This window comes from Cavia porcellus, unplaced genomic scaffold (assembly GCF_034190915.1).
Source record: "Cavia porcellus strain 051 isolate PalLab524CR breed Dunkin Hartley unplaced genomic scaffold, mCavPor4.1 scaffold_7, whole genome shotgun sequence".
Lineage (NCBI taxonomy): Eukaryota > Metazoa > Chordata > Mammalia > Rodentia > Caviidae > Cavia > Cavia porcellus.
In genome coordinates this window covers 49,582,816-49,600,073 of record NW_026947490.1, presented here as the reverse complement: position 1 = coordinate 49,600,073, position 17,258 = coordinate 49,582,816, and the positions used below count along the sequence as shown (strand labels likewise).

Here is a 17,258-nt window from a genome sequence, read left to right as displayed (position 1 = left end):
TATGGGATTTAGATAATTTTTTCCCTTGAAGAAATTATAGTGCAAATATCTGGACACAAGAAAGGAAATTTTTACTTAACCAGGTTTGAAAGAAAAGCAGAAACAGTTCAATGATTTCATCTAAAGGGTAACCCAAGATGCAAAACTTTTTGAGGCTTCCTTTCCCATTACTATCCACTGAACACTGGAGATATTTACTTATTTTTCTCTTTCTACATACAAAATGAAAAAAAGCAAGTTTAAAAAGTCTTTATTTAAATTTTAGAGAAAGAACAGATATTGCATTATAAAGAGTTGCTTGAAAATACGCAATATTGTCATTATTTATGTATTGTAAACTGACATAATTATTAAAGGACAGACTGATACCTCTTTCCTCTTCATCCTCAGCATATTATTAAATTACTATGGACACAGCCCAAGGAAGAAAGCCCTGGTGAAATGGCATCTCTGGCAATCTTTTCAGGTTTCCACAACTACATGGGTACAGCACTGCTGGTGTTAGTCCAACCATACTTGCCAATACGATGGGAAAAAGAACTGGTATCTCTAAGACTATTAGCCCTTCACAGCTTTCATCAAAAGCACTATTTCCCATTCATCTCCTCCGTCCTACTGACTGCCCCAGAAATTAGGGCTTAATATGAATGCGAATATTTCAGTCAGTAAACATTTGCTGTGAAAGCCAATCTGCTAATCTCATTCTGGGATTAGCACACCAGGGAATATGCCCAGCCTCCCAATTTATTAAACTAATGGTTACCAACTTCTTTGGGGACAAATACCAGAACAGTGTGGTGCTTATAAGCCTCAACAAGTAATAAATTGTATTTATTCTTAGTTCTCAAGGTGAATAGAATTCTTTTGATGTGCTAAATCCCCAACACTTAGAGTTAGCTCAGAATTATGTCTACTATATACACTGGCTAGCCATGACATGCTTCGCACATAAGATCAAATTGTCTAAACATACACATTTATCACTTTTCCAATAAAAATGATTGCACATGACAGATAACACAGATATTAGAATAAACTGTGGAAAGTTCTAGTCCTATCCAAAATAAACTTTAAGATTAGTCATTAAAAATATAAGTTAGCAGAACATTCTCTTGAATTTTCAGATAGGAGGAAATTACATTTCTTCTTTGTGCATAGTTTTTGCTGGACTCTGGTAATAACTTTTTGGTCCAGTTTCTGTTTCCTTAAATATTGGCCACAATCCCTGCAGGTAAGGAGAAAACAGGAGTTTTCCCTTGCAAATATTGTGAGGGTAGGAATGAAAAATTCTTATATTTCATTTTCTTTAAACTTTCTTATTGTATGGTAAAAGTTACAACTTAGCAGCAAGGATTCTGATTTATATAAATTAAAATGGCTTGGGACTGATGAAAACAAGGTTTTGGTAGGGAATACGGACTCCAGAGGGGGTAATGAGCTTTTACCAAGTCTGGCATAAGCAGTCTTATTTGACACAGACAGCAATGTGCAGTTAACACGGGTCTGCTGACGCGGGCTGAGTCAGCCCATCAGTACGCAGTGGAAGGAGGCTTCGAGAGTGACAACTTCCCATGAGGTTGGGCTGACAGGGGGCACTGGATCGGGCACTGGATCAGACTCTGGCACTTCAGGTTATGAAAGTAAAAGTGGTTATTTTTAATAGGTCATTGAAAGTGGAAGTTGCTCTTAAAGTTTCTGACACAACAGTATTTGATTCTCTAACACAAGTCTTTCCCTGTAGTGCATTTCTGTCAAGTGTCACAATCTGAACTTAGTACAATGGCAAGAATCCAGTAGGAGTCTGAAAGTCGTGCAGAACTTTAGAGCTCTCTAGAAGCCTCAGCGGCAGTGTCTGATGGTGTCTTGCTGGGCTGCGGTGACTACTGAGGAATATGTGCCCAGTGGCAGTCAGCCCGAAAAGATTTAGTCAGGGGAGTGTTTCTTTAAACATGATAGGAAAATCAGTTTGAGTCCCAATTTCCTTGTCTGTTTCTAAGTAATATTTATTGGGAACATTTAAGAATGACTCATGTAACACTGCTGCTTTCAAATACCTCCAATTTCTATTTGTTGCTAACAAGAAAAGACAAAGAGCTTTGTCCTGGAAATTTTAGTCATGTAAAAAAAAATTAGAAGCTGCTCTGAGCTTTTATAACCATGGAAGTCTTTTTATTTCTGAAAAAGTAAATTCCACCCAATAATCTAATGTAAAGTTGCTACACTACAAGCCCTGCAAACAATGTGTTTTGCTCAAGAGTGATCCTTTCCTGTTAACTCCTGAATTGAGAACACTGGTGTCCTAACAGGGCTGTGTCCCTGAGCTACTGGTACAGGAGTTAATCCCACAGGGCCGCTCCTGACACCTGACTCAGTCCGCAGGAGAAAACATCCCCTTACTTACATGAGGCCTAACAATTTGGGACTTGCAAACAGGTGGAGTGACCGCTCGGGTCAGTCTCCACCACCTCTTTCCAAGTACAGTAGTGTTGGCCAAAGAACAAAAATCATCTGATACCAGGTGGACTGCCTTCCTCCATGAGCCTAGTTTTCTGACACATCTGCAAAAATCTCACTTTAAAACTTAATAAATTAAAAAAGATATATCTCCCCAAAGGCAATCCCACCAAAAACTGAAACTCAAACGCTTGTCTCATTTATTAACCCCTCTAGTAGTTCTCTATCTCCTAAAGGGCTTTGGGTTGACACACAAACACTAAAATAACAACTACCATTGTGCCTGGGCATTAATAACAACTGTGCCCGAAATTTAGCCAACAGAATTCTTTGTAATTTGTCAGCTGCCATGTTTCCTGAAATTCTACCCTGAGGTGGCTCTCTTGTTTTCCTCCTCCATCCAGAAAAGGATCAGATCAAGAACAATGGTAAGGAGCTGGGGGGTCACTGAGTGAGAAAGGCAGAGCACCCAGCGGCTTCCAAGCATCCGTCGCTTCCTCAGCTCCATGACTGGAGTGTGGCCACCCAGACATCTGTCTGTGCCTGCCACCCACCACCCACGCGCTCACCCATCACAGAGGCGGTAATGCTGGTGAATGTGACATTACAGAAGGCTTCTGTCTGACAGTTGGAAGAACAAGCACAGAAAAAGCTAAGAATAGAAGAAAGAAGGGAAAGCAAAATGCTAAAGACAAGAAGCCCTGTAGTGGCTGCTTCTTGTGTGATTCAGTGCAAAAGAGAGGAAAGGCTCCACTTACAGCCACTCCAGACATCCTGTGTTTGTAACTACCATAACATGTGGCAGTTCCAGCAGATTAGAAGCTTGGGAATGGCCATGGTGTCACTGCCGGCTAGCCACAGTCATAGCCGTTTGTTGGCTAATTCATATTACAGGATGAGAAGGAGCAGGACCATAGGACATCCCACTCGAAGACTGCCAGTAACCTAAGAGGCTTTTAGGCATTTGTTGTCTACTCTTTGGCAGCCATTAAAAGAACAAATGCCAGGGAAAACAGTTCTTGTCTGAAAATGATCAGATCACTGCTGCACTGACTTAACAGTCTGTGGTGCGGGAAAAAAGAAAGGTTAGCTCAAACTCCAGGTGACCAGGTAATAAAGCAACAGCCCTCCACCTCCAAGTTAAACTGATTTCCTGGGAAAGTAACTAGCTTGAGAGGCATCGATGTCCATAAAATTAGAAATGGTGGTGGTGGTTTACAATTATTTAGAAGCCAGGCTTGATTGGTTCACAGCCAGAAAATGAACTGAATGTATGTAGTCCTTTAGGGGTTGACTTTTCTTTCCTTTTCTTGAAAGAAGGAAGAGGAAGAAGAATTAACTGATACAATATAGAATGGAGAGGTAAGAAATCTGACAGAGCCAAGTTAATTGGGGTGAAAAACAGCATTTGCGGAATGAGTTCTATCAAGAGACTGAAAAGTTTCACAATGGAGAGCAGAAGGGCTCACCTTAGAAACTGAAGGTAGACCACTGGAGAGGACATTGCTGCCTGAGATCTGTATTTGTGAAGTCATCTACTGAGGCATAATTTAACTGTCTGCCATGCCAAAGAAAGTAGGCAAAGTTCAGTAAAATGTAAGCTCTTCTTTGACAACAAAAGTTTATTCTTTTATTGTCTATCATGGGAGGAACTGAAAATGACTGCCATGTTGTAAGACACACTCAGTAGGAGCCTGCCTGACTGCATCATCTTAAGGAGAAAGTACCTATTAGTTGAAGAGAAAAAGCTCTGGCCTGATTTAAATCTCCAGTCACCTTCACGTTCCTTATTTGAATTTGGTACCACGGAGGATTCACACTGAAAATGAGGGATTTGCCCTGTGGTCTTTGAGTATCTGTACCAGATAAGTCAAGAGATGAAATCAGTTTGCATGCACCACTCAGCAGCCTGGAATCCTGACAATAAACAGTAGCTATGGCTTTCATCTGAAACTGCAATAGCATCAAACTTCCAATGTTTGAACACACGTATTAGTGGAGCTACCCCCTTTTTCAAGGTCCACCACTGAACTTCCTCTTCCCTTCTGTTCTCTCAAATTTGTGGCCCAACCTCAGATACCAAACACAGTTATTTGTTTACATATGAACCACAAATCCCAAGTAAAAGCAAACTTTACCACCTGGGGATATTCCTTTTTATCCAAAGCTCCAAATAGTTTTGAATCTGTGTGGGATGCTTTTGGCTGTTCTGGTTTTCAAATTTATTTTCTCAAGCACAAAATCCAGAATAGGTTTGCAGTAAAGAAATGGGAAAATCAATCAGTGGAAGCCATCTGTGTTTTGGAGGGGTACTGCTTTAAATAAAAACTATTTATCAACAAGTGAAATGGTAGAAAGGGGAAGTAGTTCTTATTTGAAAGCAAGAGTAAACACAAATACAGAATGAAAAGCAGTTTAGAAAGGTGTGGGGGGAAAATCTGTACCAGGTAACACTGGAGGATGAAGGCTACATTTGCCACTGGAGAAATATTCTCTCACATCTAAATTCTGGCAGTTTGAAATACCAGCTCCTTCTTCCTTCTCTCCTCCCGGAACTGGAGTAGGAGGCAGCTCTCTGCCTGCTGCCATGGACACAGAAAGCAGAGTTCTTCTTCCCCACTCTTCAGTCCACCAGGTCCCACTCTATTTTCCCACCTCACTGTAACGACTTGGGGATGGTGCTGACAACGTGGGCTGCCTCTGTGGCTGCTGGAGGGGAACCAAAGAAGGTGTTGGTTTGATTCCTCTGCTGATCTCGGAGGTAAGGAGGAACTGAGGAGCTTTTGATGTGGAGGATCCGGGTGTCCATCACCTGGCAGTCAATCTGCATCATCACTTCATAATCCTGCCCATTGATCACGTTTTCTGCAGAGAGGAATACACACAGGAATCAACAATATTTACAACACACACATTTCTGGGGACATGAGTGTGCATTAAGGGTGTGAACTGTTGGGACACTTTCAAGGATGAGGAGGAACTGTATAAATCGCTAGACAGAGGTATAGCAGGATTGGGGCCCAGGATGGCGTGTCTCCCCCTCAGTTCTACTTCCCAGACAAACTCTGGGAAGTAGACAAGCCACAGAGCATCTGTCTGCAGGTGCTGTGTTTCTTGAGTTTTCCATGCAGTGAATTACCATGATAGAAACAACTGGAACAGAAGGAAATTTTAGTGCAGAAACAAAAATAAGAATACTCAAGCCCCCTTCTTTCCCTCAACGATGGGAAGAAACAATGTCAAAAGGACCAACCATGTGAATAGTGGCCTACATTGCTTAGTTCGTATTTATCAGTAAAATTCTAATTTCAGTAGAATGTTCCCAATTGTAAATTTCAGTGTTTGCCTTGGAAGCATTAGTACAGTGATGTGACATGAAGTAACAGACATCTAACAATTATGTTCTTTCCCTGATACCACTACTATATCTAGTACAAAGTGAGAAGTACTCGTAGATTTCCAATATGAGATTAAAGGGGGTGTTACTGGACTGACATCTGCAGAAGGAAATCACGTAGTCATGTATAACAGAAACGGAGCTATCAAGAGTTTAGAATGCATAAATATATACCACACTCCTTTCTTACTTTCCAAGAGAATGAGAGCTCTTTATTTTAGGGAGGTCAAAGTATTTCCTATTTGTATTCCTGGATGGTCATTTTTCAATTTGCAGTCAGTGAAACCAGGACATAAAACTGATGGGACAGTCATAAATAGTATTTTCCAAGTCCAGCTGAACAATCACAGCAATACAGTTAGAAGCCACAACCTTGGAAAAATGCTCGAGTGTCAATGTGGCATATGATTTTGCATTTTCACTCATTAATTTGGAGCTGGGTGTGCGGAGAGTGCAGTCCTTTATGACCTTTCTATGATGATGACAAAAAGTCGGTGATTTTTAAAATCTAAACATTTGACTCCTCTCTGACAAAGAACTGAATTCAAAAGTAGAATGTTATTCTAATGCCCTTTCTTTTTTACTTTGACACAGTACATGTTGAACATTATAAATCTAGAGAAGAAAGTACACAGTCTGGTATTTGGTCTTCAGATTCCATTGTTATGTCTGGGAAAACTAAGCCATAGAATGTGTCACTCTAGAAGTTAGGAAGGACTTTGGAAGATCATCTAGCCTGAGTGTCTTAAATTGGAGTTTAATTTACAGACTTCAGGGAGTCTCATTTCCCTAAAATTACATAAAACATAGTCCATCATATTCTGAATGTGATGCCCTGCCCTAAGAGTTAAAATTTACTAAACATATTTAATAGCCTATCAATTTTAAGTACATTGAGTAGATAACACAGTCTATTTTAAATACAATGGAAAACATCATTCCTCCATTTCTGTTGGTTTGCTATCTGTTCCAATGTTTAAAATAGTCTCAATTTATGATAAATTTCCCATTACAAGTCTTATAAATCTCTTCTATTACAGTTGAAGTTAATTTCTTTCTTTCCCAGCTGGCCAGGAGATGAAGAACAGCTGATTGCTGTGCATGTTAAATAGCCCTAGCTATTCTTTAAGACTGCTGTTACAGAAGCTTAAGTCCATTTCCACAAGTCCTGTCTCTTTGCAATGGCTATCATATCATTTGTTTATCTTTAGAAAATTACATTCAAATGCCTGTAAATTAGCCAGTGTTTCTCACTAAAGTATTTTCTAAAATGTAGGAGATGGAAGAAAAGACATTCTGCTAATGTCATTTGGAGTCATTTCATTCAGGACATGTGACCAAGTTCACATTTGAAGGCACCCACCAGTCATTTTCTTTTGGAACCTGTGTGTGTGTGTGTGTGTGTGTGTGTGTGTGTGTGTGTGTGCACACATGCATGTGCATATGTGTGCATACACTGCAGAGTAGACGACCAAATAATGAAAAACACATGGGTCAGAGACATGCAATTCACATTATAATTTTTACTGCTTTCCTGGATTAACTCAGAATTCAGATGACAGGTGAAGATCAAGACTAGGTTCTCTCACGTAGACCAAACCACCTGCAGAAGTCATTAGAGCCCATGTGCCTGTATGGCTGAAGCTGATAAATGAAGTTTCTTTAACATCAAGGAGAGGGAAAGCCTGGAAATGTAAGCTCAGAAGCTTTGATGGTCAGCTAAAGCTGCAATTTGATTCCGAAATCTAGACATTATAGCCATAGTTGAAATGGAACTGTCATCTTAAGCCCAACCAGGAGACTACTGGGTATGTTTGGTCTAGGTGGCTTTGAAATAGGTTCTGTTCTTCATCCTCTTCTTTTGTAGGTAACATTTTCGGCCAAGGAAACTATCAGTAATGCTAGAAGAAGACTCTGCCAGTCAGTATGTGAACCTCTGAAGCTGAGTTCAGGAAGCCTCTTCTGAAGAGCTTTAATGTTTGGAGTGCCAAACCTTTAGGCGTTCCAAAATACACATCATCTCTAAAAGGATAGTTAGGGGAACTAGAGCAACACTGTTCGGTTCCCTATTTGCACTTTAAAAAGAGCACTTTAGAGGTTTTGCACTAAGCATTTGAATCATGAGGCAGTCTCACCATTACTGAGGAGATCTGAATTATTTCAATTAAAGGAGAGACTGGGAAACAGCTAGTGCTACCTCTTGCCCTTTGTGAGTTACTGCCTCTGGGCTTTGGGGCATATGTGTACACATTGTGCACCTAGGAGCAACAGACAGGTCCCAAACTCTTTACCAGTGGCACATGAGGACCCTGTTATCTAAGATTTTGAGTTCTGTTAATAGGCCAACACCCTGGAAAGGATCTTTAATTTGCCTCTCAGTGTGAATAAAAAAAATACTGAGGTGAGTTCTAATTAGGGATTAAGAGCCTGAAGACTCATGGCTTTAGAAGGGGAGGGGAGAAAGGGCTCCCGAAGGGGGACAGGGATGTCTGGGTCTATGGATGGGCTGCATATTTGAAGGACCAGGTCCTCACTGTCAATAACAGGGCTCTAGGAAAGACAAAATGTTAATGTGTGGGTTTTCTGACAAGAGGGAACACAGTAAATATTAAATTAGGGAGCTGAGGGCCAAAATATGTGAAAAGACTGCCAAACCATATTTTTCAAATGTATTACTTAAAAAAAAAAAGGCTGTGGAGGAAATAAAACCAAAGGAGTGCTTCTGGAGCAAGTGTGAAAGAGTCACCCTTCCTCTTCTCCCAGCACGTGGACACTGCTTACATGGAGGACAGCTTGCATCCTGGGCCTTCTGCAGTGACAGAACAAGATAAAACACTGATCTGCCTTGGGAAAAAGGTGTCTACATAGCATGCTCTAAATTCAAAACTAATCAGGCACTAAACTAAAAAAAAGAGAGATGAGTGGCTTCAAACATGAGCACTAAAATGTGATTCTAACTGTTCAGAAGCATCGGAAAACAAAACAAAACAAAAAAGGTGTCTGGACGTTGTAGGCGGAAAAACTTTAGGCAACGTGCAATTCTGAACAGCCTGTAAACACACAATAAGTGAATTAAGTATGGCTGCCAAGAGGCTGGAAGCTGGGAGATGACTAACATGGAAACCAGAACAAACTATCCAATTATTTTACATAAAGTTTAACTTCAAAAATTGCAAGACTTTACCAGTGCTTTGTAAAGAAGCATCAGAAAACATCTTATAGTAGTTTGCTCTGTGCCAGCTTGGCTGGTGACAGGTGGTACTGTTGGTCTCTGTACCCGAATCTAATTCAGGTGTGGGGCAGACCTGCATGGATAAATATCCACCCACTCATGGGCTACAAGAAGCACTTTCAGCTCAAACAAACAGAAAAGGGAGGTGGGACTGCAGTGAACAAGGAAGTGGCAAAATGCCGTATTTTTACTGTGACTTCTAAAAACTTCCACAAGCTAACTCTATTATGCTGATCTTATCTCTAAGTTTCAATATAAGGCCCAGCTTTGACCCACCCCAGCAGGCCAGTCATTGTTCGTACAATATTTTTCCACTATTAGTAAAAAAAATCTTTTCTTCCCAGTTTCTCTACCCAGTCCAATTCTATTGATCTGCTAAGCCCATTTTGAGTTTTACTTCTAAGAAATCTTCCACGAAAATTCTAGTATTGATATTTTCCTTTGTAACTGGTATATAAATGCTCTATTTTATTGAATAGTGTTAAAATAGTTACAGAAATGAGTTTGGCTTCTTTGGCAAAATCAGGGATGCAATGAAATTAACAGGGGCAAGGGCAGTGAAACTAGAACTTCACTCATCGGCTGGGAAGAACACTGAGTGAATAATAACGGTCGCTCTGCAGATGGAAACACAGACAGTAAGAACACAGGCAAGACCAAAGTATTTCCAACAACTGCCACACATCCCCTTGGCTAAAAGACTGAAACCAATTTAACAGGGGACAAATTTAGGATGGGAGACATTCAAAGGCAGGGAAAGAGTGAGGGAGGGACATCATGCCTTCAGCTTTGACATGAACGAGAACTGGTTAAATAGCATAAGGACTCTAGGACCACTGAACCATAGAGATGCGGATGACAAGGAGAGCTCATCCTAAATGCAAGTTAGTTATCCCACTAGTGTCACTTAGTTCACTGAATAGGAAAGGTTGTACTAATATTGATTGAAGAAATTTTTATGCCCATATTTTGTACTTGAGTGACTAAAGATAATGATGTGTAATTTATCAACAATTGTTACTTTTTTATTATTTTGTTGTGAAATTTTGTTTTACCTTTTCTTCTTAATATTAACAAATAAAGTAAAATAAAATAAAAAAAAAAGGAGAGCTCATCCTGTTGGATTTGTGCATCATCACATCATCTAGATCATTATCACCAAACATGTGTGTGGGTGTAGAACAGAGTACATAAAAACCACAGACCCTCAAGGGACACCTTTGGTGGTCATGAAGACTGCAGGATGCTGCTAGAATCAATGGGCAGTAGCCAGGGATGCCGGACATTTGAGAGTGTGGAAGGGCAAGCCCAACAACTATCCTGTATCTTGTGAATATTTGTTTAGATTTTAAAAATCCTGATTACAATAGTTTAGAACCTCACTGTTTCACATTTCAATATAAATTAATTTTATGTGAGTTTAAAATATATTAAATTTCCAGGAATTAAACTACTAAAAAATAATTTACTTATAAACATTAGTGGTTCTGTGAGCTAAGCACTCGTATTACTGGATTCACTGTTAGGATGCACTCAGATCTTATAGCTGCTGTGCTCAGTCAAAACACATATGCATGCAAACACCAACTTGCTCAGTGCATCTTCTGATGCAACCCAAGTATTACAGTATGCTTCATCATAATGCTTGAACTTTACAAATTTATTAATTTATCACACATTTTTTTACTCCTACCATATGCTTAGCACTGGCAATACAGTTGTGAACAAAACAAACAAATCCCCACTCACCTTGAACTCAATTCTTAAAAGACAGAAGGATGGAGACAGAAAAGAAATAGAATAAGGAGAGCACTTAGCATACTAAGTAGGAGCTATGGAGAAATAAAGCACAGAAAGTGATTCAGGAGTGAGTGTGTAGGGTGAGAGGCGGCTGAGTGTCAGATGCAGACCCAGAGGAAGGCACTCTAGAAGGTGACCTTTAGAATGAAGACCTAAGGAGGCGAAGGGGGACGCCATGCTGCTGATGACAGAAGGCTGTACACATGGGCTGAGATTCCATTTTATTGGAGAGATCTACCAAGCAACAGGAAATAGGGGTGAGAACTGATACTCAGAAAGAAAAAACAGGTTAGAACCTGGAGGTTTGGGAGTTATCTACAAAGAAGAGATGTGGAGCCCTGGGAACACAGCGTATTACTTTTGGGAAAAGAAGGCTAAGAATACCTAGTTTAGAAAGGATGGGCATGAGTGAAAAAGATGTTTGTAGTCCCACCAGATCACCAAGAGAATCTGTCTATCTGTGTGTATGTGCGTATGTGGCAATGGGGATCAAACCCAAGGCACTGCACATACTATCAATGAGAGACCGTGAAACTGAATCAGCTTGTAAGAGTCATTCATCCATTCATCTATTCATTGAGCAGTTCTGTGAGCACTAACATGCCAGGTACTATTAGACACTCCTGGAAGCATCTAGATCCCATCTTTTGTATCTAAATTACAGCACTGCCTAAAGGGAAACTGATGTCATATGACACATCCATAAACCTGTCAATCAGCATTTACTGAGTACTTTAAGAAACTATGATGACACATAGAAGAAAATGATGTTTCTTCCTTTCCACATCTTACTGAAGTTCTGTGAAAGTGGTACAACTACATTTGCAGTTGATTGGTAAAATATCAATCAAATGCCTTTCCTCAGAGGCCTCTTTTACTACCAAAACTCAGTAGTGACCCCAAATCATGTCAGCTACTTTCCTTCCTGATACCTACTATAATGTGTAATTAAAGGCCGGCATGTGTATTTCTTTAAATATGTGTCTCGACCCCTTGACCACTGCCTCCATAACGTCAGGCAGTGGATCTGTTTCGTTCATCACTACAAATTCAGAGCCCAGCAGACAGTGACAAAGAACACGATTTGCAGTGTTAATAAGGCAGTCTTGGCCTCTCATTCTTGCTGATCACGTTATCAAGAAATTCATCTCTTTCTGAAGATTCTACCTTTACTGGCCCCAATTTGAGGATGGGCCATTCCATAAAGTTCTAGAAATGTTGTAGCAGCAGCAGATTTCTAATATCTTCAAATATAATTTTAGATAATGACCAGTTAAGGTCTTAGTTTCGAAATACGGCCAAACTCAGTTTATCTTTTGCATTGGTAAGCACATTTGTCTTGTAAAGGTGACCAGATAAATGCATGCCTGGGGAAATGTAGTGGCTGATGCTACAAAGGTCTGGAACATGAATGGTTAAGGTCTTGCTTTCTGTCAAGTTCAGCTCCCCTACAGCTTTTTGATAGTCAGCTCGAACTGTTTCAGGAAAGCTGACTAATTCCATAGCTGTTCCAAGTGTTAGAATTGCTCATCTCTGAGCCTTAGAATGCTCCCCATAGTGGAAGGTTTCTTCATTGGAAGACAGAAGGGAATACCATTTCACTGACCTCAAAGAACTTGTAAAACTTCATTAGAAAAAAAATGAATAACAAAATTATTACTCATTTTCTTAAAATTGAGTTCCTAGACTATTCAATTGATACCTGATTATGTAATTATAAGTAGTTCCTCAAAAAATTCAAGGCAAATGAATTTCAGGTATGTGCAGCAGCAGGGCCCAGGAGAAGACTGCTGAGGTAGAAATTCATTTGGAACGCTAGTGAACTGGACCTGGGACCTGCTTCACTGTCCTAAACACAGTTCTGAGTACCCTGAGGTCATAGGTCAATGCTAGGAATGGATAATAACTTTCTTGTCTCAAAAAAATCACTGGTCCAAATAAGAAGGGTGGGATGGTGATGTAGCTCAGTGTGAAGGTTCTGAGTTCAATCCTTAGTACCAGAAAAACAAAAATAAAAATACACCAATATACACTGAATTTTCTTACAATGCATCCATAGGTGGAAAGCAGTTTGTACAGCACGGAAGGTAACCATTCTGCATTTTTTTAAAATATAGAGGCGTGTCTCTTCCTTTCCACACTGGTCCAGGTATAAAGGCTGTTGGGGGCACAGAAACAGTCTGGAAGCCCTACAGACATATAGACTCTTGAAGGTCAATTCCAAGAGACACATTCTTAGGAGGAATCACATCTGTCCCATAGCTCCCCAAGGGCAGGCATTTCTATTTGTTCCCTGCTGAATTCCTATTGCTAAGTACACCAAAGGCATTCAAAGTCATTTTTGAAATAAGCCTTCGATGTATAGAAATGGCCCTGTAGGATGCTTACTTTGCAGGGGTGAGTTGAAGTATCCTAGGATACTCAGAACTGAGCTAAGTAAGGATCAGAGAAAGGCACTGCCTCAGGAGTGATGTGCACAGATCCAGTCTCTCTTTCGGCATTAGGGGCTAAATCCAGGGCCTTCACACTGAGCTACATCCTAGATTGGTTGATTGACTTATCTATCTATCTATCTATCTATCTATCTATCTATCTATTTATCTATCTAACAACTAAATACTTTGAAATAAGGACAGAGTAAATTGCCCAGACCAGGCTTGAACCTGTAATCCTTCTGCCTCAGAGTGCTCAGATTACAGACATGTGCCCCTGAGCCTGGCTCAGATTTAGTTTTTAACTAGAGTTCCTTGTGTCTGTCTCAAAAAATGATGGGAGTGGGGTTAGGAACAAGGTAGAGAATAGGCCCACAGTCCAGTGTCTGGAACACTTGTTCTGGATCGCATTTTCCCCACTGCCAACAGTTTAACCTGTGTTTTACCTGGATGCCTTTCAATGTTCAGAAAGGTCTAGGCCTTGGAGTATATCGATGTGTTTACTTCCCTCCTTTCCTTACACCTCAGAGTTTTGTGGGTTTACATAAGTGAAACCAAGGAAACAGATCTTCATAAAGGTGTTAATAGCTTTACTGCTCCATTCCAATCCTGTCACTCGCAGCCCTGGGGCACAGGCAAGTCTCACACACAATAGCTCAGGCCAAGTGTGCACAGAGCTCTCCATGGCCAGTTTGGCCTCACCGTTAGCTGAAATCTAATCAAAGGTTGAGTCATTTCAAGATTATTAAAAATTTTTGAATAAAGATCTCTGATAGCAAGTAAGGCTTAAAAGTTGTAAAAAAGACTCATGCAGATAATGCTTTAGACAATATAATTACAGAAAAGAGAAAACAATGACTGTCTTACTTAGATATTCCTGTGACTGAAACTCACACTGGCATTTCCAGTGTTCACTTTCTCTTGCAGATGAAGTAAGCAGAAAAGATTCATTCTGGGAAAAGCTACAAAAAAGGATTGTCCTTTTTACTTATTGGAAACCAATCAGCTGTCTAATAAAGAGCCAAGAAAAGTAACTTCATATTATTCAGACAGGTAGTGGTGGAGGAAACATGACTGAACAGCAGCAGAAGCATGCTCTGTTGTGATCTGATGTCACAAAACAAAACAAAACAAAATCAACAGAAACACTGGCTATTAACTTCCTCTCAGATTCTCAAAAGGAGTGACTAGAGAATATTTTTAATTTCCATAACAGAAAATAATTTGGAAGACAGTGTCCTACACATGGAATAATTTTTCTATTCTCTGAATTCTGACACATACTTCAAAAACTTACAAACAGTACCACTCATGATTCAACAAATATTGCTTTCTCAGGAAAACACCATATTTATCAAATTATTGTTATAAAATCAATTATAAGTAAACCATTCTCTTGGTGTATAATACTATTATTCTCTAAGTGATAAAAAGTAATTTCTCTTTTTACCAGGTAACAAAGACTGTCTCCTTAACCTTAAGCAAGCTCCTCTGGACCCTCTGCTCGACTGGGCCCAACCTTTGGCTTCTTTCTCTGTCTCTGTAGAATCCAGTCTGAGCAAGCATTTTGCCAAGTTTAGTGAAACTCCTCTGTCCATCTTGGTTCTGACAACCTTAATCTGACTTCAGTAAGAATTCTGTTGAATCAGTCCAATAAGAATCTCCCTTACTTCTGATGCTTCCTCTTAGCAGTTTTCCATCCAAGGACTCTCACCTTGCTCTATGACTGCAACTCTCTACCCGTCATGGTTGGAGTCTGGGTTGAACCCAAAGATCCCTTTGCAGGGCTCCCTATGGCTATGGCCCCCTTGAATAAATTCTTCCTTATCAACTTTGGCATCATAAATAGTTTTTTTTTTCCTTTAACAGGGAAGGAAATCATTACTCTCTATCCTATCTCTATTTCAGAAAACTGAAGCAGTCATGTTTACAAAACTAAATCCTAGTACTGTAACTCTCCAGGCAAGAAGCCAAATGACATTTGAGAAAATTAAAAAGTAAATTAACCATAAAATGCTCTCATCAATAAGTGTCATACTCATATCTGACTTGCTGAGGAGACAGTAAGGACAGAAAGTGAAGAATAATACCCAATGATGAAGTCCAGGAGAGAACGTTTTCTTGAACTTATTTCTTTTACCAACTAACAAAAGTCAGAGGTTTTTTTGCTAAGACATGGTGCATTAAAAATTATGAATACTGGGCTGGGGATTTAGCTCAGTGGCATAAGCGCCTGCCTTGCAAGCAGGCAGTCGTGAGTTCGATCCCTGGTACCAATAAAAAGGAAAAAAAAGACAAAAAAAAAAAATTATGAATACTGAGTGAAAAAAAATGGGCCTAACTGAGTGAATGACAGATTCCAGTGTTTCATTTAGCTGTGAAGATGACAAACACTGCTAAAAACCAAGACCTAAGCCTGCTACTTCCCCCAAAGCCCTTGTGGAATGTATGCAACAAGAGGTCTGAGAACAGCTTGGAGACCAAGTTCCCAGAGATTCTTGATTGTAACTATGGGACTCAAACCATCAAGAGATTCTTTATCAAGGACGTCATTTGATATTTTGAACTTCAGAAAGTTTCTCATGCTCTCCCGTGGAACAGTTCTTAATAGGTGTCACTGACACAGCAAAAACATCATCTTCTAGAGGCTTCACAGTTGGCTCATGGAATGTTAAAACGGGGTTAAAATGAATGAGAATCTCACACTAGATTTTTCCTAAAATCCACTCCATTTTGTCCATGACTATAGGCTCAAGTGAAGCCAGGCACCTTGAAGAATCTCATGTAAATCCTACGGAGGGAAGACCTAGGAAATGTATTCCTAAAAACAATGTCTAGGACTCAGTGATCCAGGGTAGAGTCAGGGAGTAACTGGTTTCAGCTGAGATACCAACTAAATTTTAGGTTTTCTGTGATGGTTCAGATTAACTTGTATGCTGCTACAAATTTTTCATAAGTTTCTGCCTTTAATTTACTACCACGTTGTTACACAAAATAAATAAGAAAAGCAAATAACAATTTATAAGATGGGATATAAAAATTATAAAAATATATATAACAGTGTGCCTATATCTAATACAAATTTAAAAAGAGGGAAACATTTTGTAGCTCTGCTGTAAAGGATAAATTAGTGAAAAGTCACCGAAGAGTAAACACCGAAAGGATGAAGTGACATTCTGGAAACTACAAGACTTATTTATATCAAAGAAATTCACAGAGCTGCTTTCAACCCATGTGTAGATATGTTTTAAAATAGCATCACCGATAAGTGGCAAGATTCATTTCTTCTGGAGCAAATGGAAATGAAGAGAAGGGTGACTTAAACAAAGGTGCTGGGGTTTCGCTTTATTTTTAAGTAAGTTTTGGCTTAAATTATTGATCAGGTCCCAACTTCAATAATTAACTTGCTGTTCTTCCCGTCTCAGACCAGTTCTATTACACCATGGCTTGTAGGTTCATTTTGTTATAAATCACTACGTGGCAATGTAATGAGTATGAATTACTTTATTCAGTTGCACATTTAATAGCTAATGTTCATGAAAGAGCTTGGGTAACTGCTTCCTGCTAATAAGAATATATGTGCCACCTCCAAATGACTAAATTTTCTGTTTAGGGGATTTTTGCCAAAGAAATGAACCAGGCTGAGGTACAATGCCAAATACCACATTTAGTTTTATTTGCTAAAACTCGCATGTCCTTATTTCAGAATGGCGAAGAGTACAGGGCCATGTCACAGACATACTCCTTTTCTGACCTACATGTCACCAATACTGACTTCGTTTCCTGACCCTGAGTGGCCTTGCCTGCTGGCTTGTTTGGCCCTTGAATAATTGGCAGAAAGCAGTGGCTGGAAGTTCCCTGCAGCAGAGGCTGCATGACCTCAGAGGACAGTGAGATCACTGGCTTGTTTGCTAATCCTGCAGAGTAAAGCAGTGAGATGAAA

General features: G+C 39.7%; 1 protein-coding gene across 2 annotated transcripts in view; it reads right to left on the bottom strand.

Moving 5' to 3' along the window:
- Positions 1-234: 234 nt before the first annotated feature.
- The window catches only part of Atf6 (activating transcription factor 6), a 188,476-nt gene continuing 171,452 nt past the window's right edge, over positions 235-17,258 (bottom strand). For both annotated transcript variants that reach the window (XM_013149252.3, XM_063253564.1), the window contains one exon: positions 235-5,319. In XM_013149252.3, coding sequence (XP_013004706.2) covers positions 5,111-5,319 — 209 coding nt within the window. In that variant the 3' untranslated portion in view covers positions 235-5,110. The remainder of the gene's footprint in view (positions 5,320-17,258) is intronic.